The sequence below is a fragment of the Ylistrum balloti genome, unplaced genomic scaffold (assembly GCF_031769215.1).
Source record: "Ylistrum balloti isolate Yb309-2 unplaced genomic scaffold, AGI_CSIRO_Ybal_v1 Utg370000, whole genome shotgun sequence".
Taxonomy (NCBI): domain Eukaryota; kingdom Metazoa; phylum Mollusca; class Bivalvia; order Pectinida; family Pectinidae; genus Ylistrum; species Ylistrum balloti.
Window position 1 is genome coordinate 1,365,717 of NW_026782078.1, and position 13,046 is coordinate 1,378,762.

The 13,046-nt window shown below is 35.1% G+C and overlaps 1 protein-coding gene across 1 annotated transcript in view; it reads right to left on the reverse strand.

Moving 5' to 3' along the window:
- Positions 1 to 3,098: 3,098 nt before the first annotated feature.
- Positions 3,099 to 13,046, reverse strand: part of LOC132548060 (nuclear protein MDM1-like) — a 34,941-nt gene continuing 24,993 nt past the window's right edge. Inside the window, exons 11-16 of the mRNA XM_060211885.1 lie at positions 7,730 to 7,846; positions 6,685 to 6,905; positions 6,347 to 6,420; positions 5,643 to 5,787; positions 5,160 to 5,255; positions 3,099 to 3,325 (exon numbers count right to left, since the gene is read on the reverse strand). Of these exons, the coding sequence (XP_060067868.1) occupies positions 3,192 to 3,325; positions 5,160 to 5,255; positions 5,643 to 5,787; positions 6,347 to 6,420; positions 6,685 to 6,905; positions 7,730 to 7,846 (787 nt within the window). The 3' untranslated portion in view covers positions 3,099 to 3,191. The remainder of the gene's footprint in view (positions 3,326 to 5,159; positions 5,256 to 5,642; positions 5,788 to 6,346; positions 6,421 to 6,684; positions 6,906 to 7,729; positions 7,847 to 13,046) is intronic.

The following is a 13,046-nucleotide window of genomic DNA, read 5'->3' on the forward strand; positions in this document are numbered from 1 at the left end:
TAATTATGTAACAACACTCTCCTTACAATATACAGCTGATAAAATTCCTAACTATATCACAGACAGGAGACATTTAGGTGTAATACTCTGGTGTTGTTAGATATACAATGTCAGTTTCAGTAGGGTCAGATTAGACAATTATTCTGACAGAAAAGCAGACCTCTAGGTCTTATATACTGATAAATTAGATATTACACCAAACAATGTCTTTTACAGCAGTGTCCAGGTTAGACAGTATTCAGTCAAGACAGTGTCCAGGTTAGACAGTATTCAGTCAAGTCAGTGTCCAGGTTAGACAGTATTCAGTCAAGACAGTGTCTAGGTAAGACAGTATTCAGTCAAGTCAGTGTCCAGGTTAGACAGTATTCAGTCAAGTCAGTGTCCAGGTTAGACAGTATTCAGTCATGACAGTGTCCAGGTTAGACAGTATTCAGTCAAGTCAGTGTCCAGGTTAGACAGTATTCAGTCATGACAGTGTCCAGGTTAGACAGTATTCAGTCAAGTCAGTGTCCAGGTTAGACAGTATTCAGTCAAGACAGTGTCCAGGTTAGACAGTATTCAGTCAAGACAGTGTCTAGGTAAGACAGTATTCAGGCAAGACAGTATCCGGGTTAGACAGTATTCAGTCAAGACAGTGTCCAGGTTAGACAGTATTCAGTCAAGACAGTGTCCAGGTTAGAGTGTATTCAGTCAAGACAGTGTCTAGGTAAGACAGTATTCAGTCAAGACAGTATCCGGGTTAGACAGTATTCAGTCAAGACAGTATTCAGTCAAGTCAGTGTCCAGGTTAGACAGTATTCAGTCAAGTCAGTGTCCAGGTTAGACAGTATTCAGTCAAGACAGTGTCCAGGTTAGACAATATTCAGTCAAGACAGTGTCTAGGTAAGACAGTATTCAGTCAAGACAGTATCCGGGTTAGACAGTATTCAGTCAAGACAGTATTCAGTCAAGTCAGTGTCCAGGTTAGACAGTATTCAGTCAAGTCAGTGTCCAGGTTAGACAGTATTCAGTCAAGTCAGTGTCTAGGTAAGACAGTATTCAGTCAAGACAGTGTCCAGGTTAGACAGTATTCAGTCAAGACAGTGTCCAGGTTAGACAGTATTCAGTCAAGACAGTGTCCAGGTTAGACAGTATTCAGTCATGACAGTGTCCAGGTTGGACAGTATTCAGTCAAGACAGTATCCGGGTTAGACAGTATTCAGTCTAGACAGTGTCCAGGTTAGACAGTATTCATTCTAGACAGTATCCAGGTTAGACAGTATTCAGTCAAGACAGTATTCAGTCAAGACAGTATTCAGTCAAGTCAGTGTCTAGGTAAGACAGTATTCAGTCAAGACAGTGTCCAGGTTAGACAGTATTCAGTCAAGACAGTGTCCAGGTTAGACAGTATTCAATCAAGACAGTGTCCAGGTTAGACAGTATTCAGCCAAGACAGTGTCCAGGTTAGACAGTATTCAGTCAAGTCAGTGTCCAGGTTAGACAGTATTCAGTCTAGACAGTGTCCTGGTTAGACAGTATTCAGTCAAGACAGTGTCCAGGTTAGACAGTATTCATTCTAGACAGTGTCCAGGTTAGACAGTATTCATTCTAGACAGTGTCCAGGTTAGACAGTATTCATTCTAGACAGTGCCCTGGTTAGACAGTATTCATTCTAGACAGTGCCCTGGTTAGACAGTATTCATTCTAGACAGTGCCCTGGTTAGACAGTATTCATTTTAGACAGTGCCCTGGTTAGACAGTATTCATTCTAGACAGTGTCCAGGTTAGGAAGTTTACCGGCAGTGTCTATCTTATTGTATAACATTGCTGTGATCCTGATGTATTTAGAAATCTCTCACAGGTTGTGAACAACGTACAAATATAACAGAATCAATGATATGATAACTTAGTAAAAACTTCACTGTGAATTAATCCTACACATACTGGTTCAGTAGTCATCTTCCCAATCATCTTAACTAAATACCAACCAATAATTTATATATCTCTTAATCCCATCTCAAATACCAACCAATACTTTATATATCTCTTAATCCCATCTCAAATACCAACCAATACTTTATATATCTCTTAATCCCATTTCAACGGTGTCCAGACATTTCTTTATAAATTTTTTATAATAAAGGTTTGTTTAAATAACATAAACAGTTTTCTTTTCACACACAAATATGTTCCCATATATTACCTGAAACATACACCATGTAAGGCAATTTAGGCACATAACACTTTCATTATAAGATGTAATTCACATACATAATGAATTGTACATACCATATGATGGTCTTTTCATGCACAAAATGGATATGTACTTTTTGTACATAAAAAAGATGTTGATTTTTTTAAATTTTTGAGATGTGCACATGATATGTTCTTTAAGTATATATATGATCAATCTAAACCTGAGTATGTGAGTTAAAATCCAGCATGATCATCCTATACCGGCGTATTTTATCTATTTATCTGACAACAGCTGATTTGAATACTAATACAGTGAGGTAAACAGATGATTGACAATATCTGTTGATTCAGAGCACTTGAGCTTGTAGTAAAATTTATTAAACAAAATTAAATTCTTTCCAAATGTTTGGATTCATCAATAGATAAAATCTTCACTGAACAACTTGATGTAAACGACAGACTAAAATATCAGAAACAGTTAACAGAACATACACGTTAAACAAGAATCGTTCTATAATTTTTCTTTATGGTCAAAACATGACTTAAAAATTTCTTTTCTAATACCAGGATAATGCATGGTAACATGTAAACAAACCTCATGCGCTCCGCATATTTGAATTTTATATCAACATAACATGAAAAACGGACCTCCACTGTTCGTTGAACTAGTTCATGATGTCTAAGATTCCGAATCAAAATAACAATGTTATTGACTAAAACATAAAAAAAATCCAATAACAAAGCACACACAAGCTTATCTATTTTCCTATAAAGTTTTATCTCTCTCTGGACGGAATGATAATGTAAAATTTATCTTGTACAAAACATATCAACGTGTTCATACATATTCTAATTGTTTAAACAATCTCAAGCATTCTAGATACATTCAAACATTAAATAGATATATGAAAATAGAAGGCGAGATTCGGAGATTCAAGAATATTTCAATTGGTCGCTAGCAGAAACTATCTAGTACATGTACTATGGGTTGCTATAGAAACCAAGGACATGTCTCCTTAATGAGCAGCAACACCAGGCTTTCCCCAGAATTCTTCCTTGCGTTTCCTGGCCCGTTCCAGCGTCTCCGATGCTAAAGAACAGCTGGAGGCGACAGATCGTGCCGAGACCGATAGGACATCATCATCAACATCTGAAAGTAAACAAAATGTGATCGATAATGTTTTATAATTATTAAGATCAAAACCTAAAAAACAGAATGAAATATAACCTAAAGCTAGAAATAATCTTATAATTCTGAGACTATTTCCATTAACCCTCAAACACTACATCCAGAAATCTCCAGGAACTTTTAAAACTACTGGCATGTGATAAATGTGGTAGTTGTGTCCCGAGAGTTTACAATCATCAATTTCTTACACTCAGATACTTCACAGACTCTAGGAAACATCAATTTCTACCACTCAGATATTTCACAGACTCTAGGAAACATCAGTTTCTACCACTCAGATATTTCACAGACTCTAGGAAACATCAGTTTCTACCACTTAGATACTTCACAGACTCTAGGAAACATCACTAGTATGATGTATCTCAGGTCACCTCAAGCTTTATATTGATAACAAGTACATGTCTATATGATAGCCCCCTACAGTATAGATGATACTTGTCTATACTAGTTTTAACTCCCAGTATAGTTGGTGGTATCCATGCTGTGTTTAATTACACTGTAATCACAGTCGGCAAAGATATCGTGAAATTAAATACCAAGTGAAAACATTTTCACGGTGAAACAAATTCTCAGAAAAACTATATTTATATGTAAATATTTACATTCTGTGCTGCATTAGCCTATATACAATGTACCATCAATACACCATTTAGTAGTATATAAAACTGTACAGAAATATACCTATGTATCGCCCAGTTATATCAAAATGGCTGCAGGTCACATTTAGTTTTAATTCATAAATAGATACATTCACAGTTGTTGAACTTAAGAAGCCTTTATAAACATGAAAGCTATGAGATTGTAAAAAAACAAATTTATAGTCAAACACAAAATTTGTCATAAAATCTTCATCATCACACAAAATCACCAAATTTGTCAATGCACTTTTATTCCAAACAAATGAAAATAACTGAAATATTTTACTTGATAGAAACAAATGATTTATACTGTTATACAAACACTCAAGTTAACTTTGTGGCCGTATTTCTGTATTTAAAAGGATTTTTAATAATAATGACTTGAAGATCTACACAATGTTTTTGGATATGACGGTAGTATGAAGCTGTATCAAAACTACCAAATATTAAAAATCTGAAAATAAATCTTTAATCAAACAGGAAAACATTTATGTGAAGCAGATGTGAAGCAAATATAGACTGTCTACTAGCTATATATTTACTCAAGTATGTAATCCACAAAATACTACAACAGAAACAGCTCTAGGCAATGAAAAATATAAGTTTATAGTAGATGGTGAGATTGGTGAGTTTTGAGTGAAAAAAATATCTTTAAAAACTCATCTATTGGTCACTATGCAAGCAGTACCATGCCACACGACATCTGACACACTTACAAGGTGTAGACTTACTCCTGGCCTGACTATACAATGACAGTACCATGCCAAACGACATCTGACACTTTTACAAGGTGTAGACTTACTCCTGGCCTGACTATACAATGGCAGAACCATGCCACACAACATCTGACACACTTACAAGGTGTAGACTTACTCCTGGCCTGACTATACAATGGCAGTACCATGCCACACGACATCTGACACACTTACAAGGTGTAGACTTACTCCTGGCCTGACAATACAATGGCAGTACCATGCCACACAACATCTGACACACTTACAAGGTGTAGACTTACTCCTGACCTGACTATACAATGGCAGTACCATGCCACACGACATCTGACACACTTACAAGGTGTAGACTTACTCCTGACCTGACTATACAATAGCAGTACCATGCCACACAACATCTGACACACTTACAAGGTGTAGACTTACCCTTTGCCTCACTATACGATAGGGCAGGTTGGTTGTAGGTGGAGCCAAACCCCTCCTTTATGGTGGCAGGGATATTAATCCCCCAGGAATTGTTTACTACAACAACACCACAGAAATGGCTGTTCAGATCAAACAATCTCTGGAGCTGCTTTTGTTCACATTTTCATCTTGAAGTGTTGAGATGTATCCTAAAGCATATTAACTTTTCGGTATTTGCTAATTTTTTTCCCACGTATTTTGCCAGTATTTAACCTCTATTAAAACCATGTAACCTACACATAACCTTCAACTTAAGAGACAGGAGTTTAAACTCTGCTGTTTGTTGGTAATTCTACTGAACAACAATTGAATGTGAGGGCTTACATTCTGTTTTTCTGTCTATTGTTAATTAATGAACATAGTTAAAAATATACACATCAATGTTAAATGTTAGAAGAAAACTTTGTTATTTATAATATGTTAAAATATCAGGAAACCACGTACCTTGTTTTTTGAGAGGACTGTGTACATAATTGGTTTGTAGTGGCTGGTCACATGACATGTCATCATCACGTAGGTAGTGTGTGTCGCGTGATGGCATACCGAATGTTGGGGTCGGGTCTATTGGTCCTTTGCTTACATCCACTGGCTGAAATCAAGAATTTAATTCATCTGTACAAACGATCTTGAATTGTACACTGTCCCTAGTGATATCAACATTTTCAGTATAAAGTCGTACCATTAATTGCTAATTCTTTTCACAATTACTTGCACTGATCATATTATTTCCCTCACAATTAAAAGTAAACTATTAAAACTTTTTAATCAGCTAATTATAAAAAACCTTATAATAGAATTTAAACAATGTTTTCACACAGTCTGATAAAGATTTGAAGATTATCTCTTTTCTTTCAATTATTCTTCTTTCCTGATGCTTTTTTTCCTTTTTTTTTTTTTGACTACATTTTTACACCATCCATAATTATAATATGTAACGTACTGAAAGTTCTCTAAAATTATGATAATTTGCTTGCTGACTTTTCCACAAGTCTTTCAGGTTTTGAAAGACATTATATCATAATGGGTTAAAAAATTCTGTCAATTTTTGTCCTTAAATCAAACAGGTTGAAAAGGACACGTCACTTGTGTATATAAATTCAAAGCTACTCCTGTGAAATGTCTTACTGCCAGTTTTACAAGCCTCATACCTTAGTATATGTCTGTCCTGCGATTGGCTTCCTCACAACCTCCTCCACAGGTGCAGCATCATCATCTTCTAAATCTATCAGAAACGAGATGACACAACAAATTTGTAAATAACATCTTTAAAACACCAAATTGATTTCATTTTCTTGTAACAAGGAAAACGACCATTTCCTTTTAAAGACATGTAATTTAATTTTTTTTTTTTTTTCAATTTTACCTATATTTCGACCTAACAGGAAAAATAACTATGAAAGTTTATCATGTGTGTAAACATTAAAAGCAACATATCACCTTGCATGAGCTTGACATAGAATCTAGTGACAGGTTAAAATAAATTCACCTTGAAGAGAAATAGGTTGTGATCTTGAGACAGCCTTCCTGCCTCTGGGGCGTGTCTTCTGAGGTGGTGATGTCAGGATGGCCCCACCCACAGCAGGTGTGGTCAGGTCAAGGTGATGTCGGGCACCAGAGCGCTTGCTGCTCAATTTCTGCTGCCATTTTGGGGTTGGGACACGCCCACCATCTGTCTCTTCTACTGTGCTGGTACTGGGTGCTATAACACTGACCAAAACATCATACAATACTGATGTGTGTCAAAATCTTACCCAATCAGTCAGTTACATGGCATATATCTCTGTATACTAATTCACATGTAGAAATATCATATTTACATTTATTGCAACCCACGAAATGCGAACTTTTCCAATATACTATAGTCTTTCACAGGAGTGTAAAGTTTGATAAAAATCCCTCAGGAAAAAAGGTCGCTGCCTAATCGGTTTTTCTTAAAAGCAGTAACAATGACCCTAAACTTGACCCTAGAACTCTGAACTTATGTTTGCAAATCTTAGGGAGAGATCTGGTTTCTCTAAGTAGATGGCTAGCAAATCAAATTTTCCCATTTTCTTTTAGATGTTTATGACTTTCAGAAAATCAGTTTTTGTTATTAAAATGTATTTTTGAATGTTGTAATAATGTGACATATTTTTTATCAAAGTTTTTATATTTGAAGATTAAGTATGACATCTGGTCCTGAAAATGTGCTGTTCAGTGATGAGAAAGACCATTTTGTCTTCGATAACAAAATAAGGAATTATTTCATTAATAACCACCCAACCCCCCCACCTCCACCCTCCCAACCTCACAACCCCCCCTCAACAGAAGTTGTCAAACAATAAGGAGCCTGTGTAAATTTTGTAGTTTATTAAGCATATCCTGGTATTCCCTGTCAGACAAATTACTTTTTTTCTTCCTTAATTACAAAATGTACACAATAAAGTGATTTCCACATCATCTCTAAACAATTTACAATTTATATTGAGTATATGCTGTGACATACTATACAGAGAGAAAAGTTAACCTTTGACTTCTAATTAATGTCTTACCTCTCATCTTCATCCTGGTTACCCTGCCACGCCAATTTGGCGACACCTGCCTCTGTCTCCAGGTCCTGCTCCTGTACCTGTTCATCTGATGCCATTGTGGCCCTGGCTGAGTCACGTCTGTAACACAAATCACTTGTGTCTATGATATGAAAATAAATAAGTGTTAAGATTTTATACACACTTCATGTTTACTAGACATTCTATATATAGAACCATTCACCAAAGACTTCCTTTATTTCTGGTTTTTTTTATCTCGTCATAAAGATGTAGATTTTTGTCCAGGATTACTAAATTCACAGTAAAATATTTTAAAACAACAAACTTTAATTCTTCCACATTTTATTTTGCATCAAATTGTCAAAAGATGAGTGAGAATTAATTTATGTTAAAAGTTTCCTTTAATCTTTATAGCAATGGAAATAAATTGGGAGATTAAATTTTGATGTTTTAGAAAAAATGTCGTGATTACCGAGTAAATAAACTAAATTCTCACAAAATAGGACAACAATTTTTCCTTTGATAAAATTAATATTTCTCTTACGAAGATTTCAATATTTTCAAAAAATGACGATCACTGTGCTTGTAACCATATCTACAATCAACAAACTAAATGTATCAACCGTTTAGATTGATATTTTAACAAGAGGCTGCATTTCTAAACATTCATCACATATGGCCACATGACCCCTTAAATGAAACTGGAGATGGAGTACCTTAGTACCGCATTATCTGTGTATATTAGTTCTATATGTATAATGGTGTCAGTCACATACCATAGGGACAAAGTAGGCAGACCACTCATCTTATTGACCTAGGTATCATTCTGCCATCATTTATCAAATAACTGTGTCACTGAGGCCAGGTCAAAGGTCATAACCTCTGCCCCTGTGTCACTGTGACCTCTGCGGATCACCAAGACTTACTGGTATACCAGATTTACCTTCTGGATCAAAGTCCACTTACACATGTAGTCTAGATTCTTAAATATTGTAGCTACAGTTTAAATATCATAACTACAGTTTAACTATCATAACCACAGTTTAAATATCATAAATATCATAACCACAGTTTAAATATCATAACTACAGTTTAACTATCATAACTACAGTTTAAATATCATAACTACCATTTAAATATCATAACCACAGTTTAAATATCATAACTACGGTTTAAATATCATAACCACAGTTTAACTATCATAACTACAGTTTAAATATCATAACTACAGTTTAAATATCATAACCACAGTTTAAATATCATAACTACGGTTTAAATATCATAACTACAGTTAACTAATCAATGTAAGGGTGTCAGTCCTTGAAACAAAATTATTTATTTATAATTGATATGCTAGAGAAATGTGTATTTCTTCTTTCTCTTACTTTTATTTGTTGGTTATCGTCATTATGAGCAAAGTCATCATGGGCAAAGTTATGCTCCAGATTTGAAAAAGACGGATTGACAGACGGACAGAAAGATGGACAGAAAGATGGACAGAAAGACGGACAGAAAGATGGACAGATAATGCTATATCTTCATCAATAATCCCAATAAATTTCTTGGTAATAAAGTCTGACTCATATATTTTTTTTAATTTCACAAACAAATTTATGCCAGATCAGTAACAAGGAATAGCCAACCCCCTAGACTTTTATGTGAATTACATGAAATAACCATGTCCCCTGACCTTACGTCACCTACAAGAACTAACCCTGTCCCCAGACCTTACGTCACCTACAAGAACTAACCCTGTCCCAAGACCTAAAGTCACCTACAAGAAATAACCATGCTCCTACACATTAAGTCACTGACAAGGAATAACACTGCTCCCAAACTTCATATCATTAACATGAAATAACCCACCCCCCCAACAATAAGTCACTGACAAGGAATAACCCCACCCCCCAAACAATAAGTCACTGACAAGGAATAACCCCACCCCCCAACAATAAGTCACTGACAAGGAATAACCCCACCCCCCAAACAATAAGTCACTGACAAGGAATAACACTACCCTCAACAATAAGTCACTGACAAGGAATAACACTACCCCCAACAATAAGTCACTGACAAGGAATAACACTACCCCCAACAATAAGTCACTGACAAGGAATAACCCCACCCCCCAACAATAAGTCACTGACAAGGAATAATCCAACCCCCCAACAATAAGTCACTGACAAGGAATAACAAACTTTATATCACTAACATGAAATAACCCCATCCCCCAACAATAAGTCACTGACAAGGAATAGCCCCACACCCCCAACAATAAGTCACTGACAAGGAATAACACTGCCCCCAACAATAAGTCACTGACAAGGAATAACCCCACCCCCCAACAATACGTCACTGACAAGGAATAATCCAACCCCCCAACAATAAGTCACTGACAAGGAATAACCCCACCCCCCAACAATACGTCACTGACAAGGAATAATCCAACCCCCCAACAATAAGTCACTGACAAGGAATAACACTACCCCCAACAATAAGTCACTGACAAGGAATAACACTACCCTCAACAATAAGTCACTGACAAGGAATAAATCTGCTACCAGATTATTAGTCACATCTATGTGTTGGCTTCCTGGGCTTATTACAGAATAAATACAGTATTTATGATGGTGACAGTGTGCTGCCAAATGTTTATCTAACCCCAACATCAGTCTTATTACTACAGAAAGGCAGACAGCAGCCGTATCAGTCTGTTAGACAGTGTACCTGTACACAGGTGAGCTCTGCACTGTTGTCATGGAGCAACCAATCTTTAATCTTAATTGTAGACAGACAACAGCTCTGACAGACAAGTGAAAGCAATTTTACATGTCTACTGTTGTAGTAGTATGGGTGTGTGAAATTCTGCTGCTGTGTGATTCAATTTACTTCTACATACATTACGTAACCAAACAGGTATGATCCATGAACCAGCACTCCCCATCAATTTATTGATTACCTGGTCAACAGGCAACCAGCCAAAGTACCGAGACACCAGAACATTGTGTACCTGGCTCGGCATCCCCACCATATAAAATATAACAGCTGTATAAGAACAGACTGGGTTCCCAGGAATGAAATGATCAGTGTGGCCGGAGTGTTACGACGTCACACATTCCGTTATTTGTGTGTCTGGTTAGTGACCTCTTTGATATATCTCACAGTAACTTGGGAGAGCTAATTAAGGAGATCTGAAGCTGGAAATTATACAAACCTAATACCTCAAGGTGAGATACTAATGGTAAGTAAACATATCTATACAGCATTAATAACCAAGCCAGACAAACCAGATAAGTAAGGAATGCCGTACTAATGGTAAGCTTATCAGAGAATATCCCCACTGTCATTGTCTTTCTCTGACTGGCGTACTAGAAGCACCAGGTGACAAGAGTACGTTAATTAATGTTAAACTTCTCAGTCAACTTCAACTAGTGTGCCCATATCAATGGTAAGTTATTAATGCTGCACATGCCATTTGACTAGGAATAGCCACAATAATGGTAAGATTCACAAAAAGTGCCAGATGGCTAGGCTATGTCATATTAATGGTAAGCCTTTAAGCCATGGTTACTGATGTCGTAACACATATAATTAGTAAAAAGGATACCGTAGGGATAAATAGAGAAATCTTGTAGTCGTAAAAAGGCAAACATAGAGATATTGTATTCAGTACAGGTAAATATCAAAATAAACTGCATGTTAGTTAATAAAGATATATTTCATATCAATACAAGTAATAAATATAGAGATCTTGTATGACAGCAAAGATGGATAAAGAAATACATTGTATGTCGACCTAGGTAAATATTGAGGAATATTGGATGTCATTACAGGTAAATATAGTTACATTATATGTAAGTCATGGTAAATATATAGATATGTTGTATGTAAGTCAGGGTAAATATATAGATATGTTGTATGTAAGTCAGGTTAAATATGTTGTATGTAAGTCAGGGTAAATATATAGATATGTTGTATGGAAGTCATGTTAAATACATAGATATGTTGTATGTAAGTCAGGGTAAATACATAGATATGTTGTATGAAAGTCAGGGTAAATATATAGATATGTTGTATGGAAGTCATGGTAAATATATAGATATGTTGTATGTAAGTCAGGGTAAATACATAGATATGTTGTATGTAAGTCAGGGTAAATATATAGATATGTTGTATGGAAGTCATGGTAAATATATAGATATGTTGTATGTAAGTCAGGGTAAATATATAGATATGTTGTATGGAAGTCATGTTAAATACATATATATGTTGTATGAAAGTCAGGGTAAATATATAGATATGTTGTATGGAAGTCATGATAAATATATAGATATGTTGTATGTAAGTCAGGGTAAATATATAGATATGTTGTATGGAAGTCATGTTAAATACATAGATATGTTGTATGTAAGTCAGGGTAAATACATAGATATGTTGTATGAAAGTCAGGGTAAATATATAGATATGTTGTATGGAAGTCATGGTAAATATATAGATATGTTGTATGTAAGTCATGGTAAATATATATAGATATGTTGTATGTAAGTCATGGTAAATATATAGATATGTTGTATGTAAGTCATGGTAAATATATAGATATGTTGTATGTAAGTCAGGGTAAATATATAGATATGTTGTATGGAAGTCATGGTAAATATATAGATATGTTGTATGTAAGTCAGGGTAAATACATAGATATGTTGTATGTAAGTCAGGGTAAATATATAGATATGTTGTATGTAAGTCATGGTAAATATATAGATATGTTGTATGAAAGTCAGGGTAAATATAGAGAAATATTTGTACAAGTAAATATAGAGATATACTGTCACTACAGGTAAATATAGAGATGCACTGTCACTACAGGTAAATACAGAGATGCACTGTCACTACAGGTAAATATAGAGATATACTGTCACTACAGGTAAATATAGAGATACACTGTCAATACAGTTAAATATAGAGATACACTGTCAATACAGGTAAATATAGAGATACACTGTCACTACAGGTAAATATAGAGATACATTGTCACTACAGGTAAATATAGAGATACATTGTCAATACAGGTAAATATAGAGATACACTGTCACTATAGGTAAATATTGATATACACTGTTGTATATCAGTATATGTAAATATACAGAGATGTACTGTATATCAGTATAGGTAAATATACAGAGATGTACTGTATATCAGTATATGTAAATATACAGAGATGTACTGTATATCAGTATAGGTAAATATACAGAGATGTACTGTATATCAGTATAGGTAAATATAGAGATGTACTGTATATCAGTATAGGTAAATATACAGA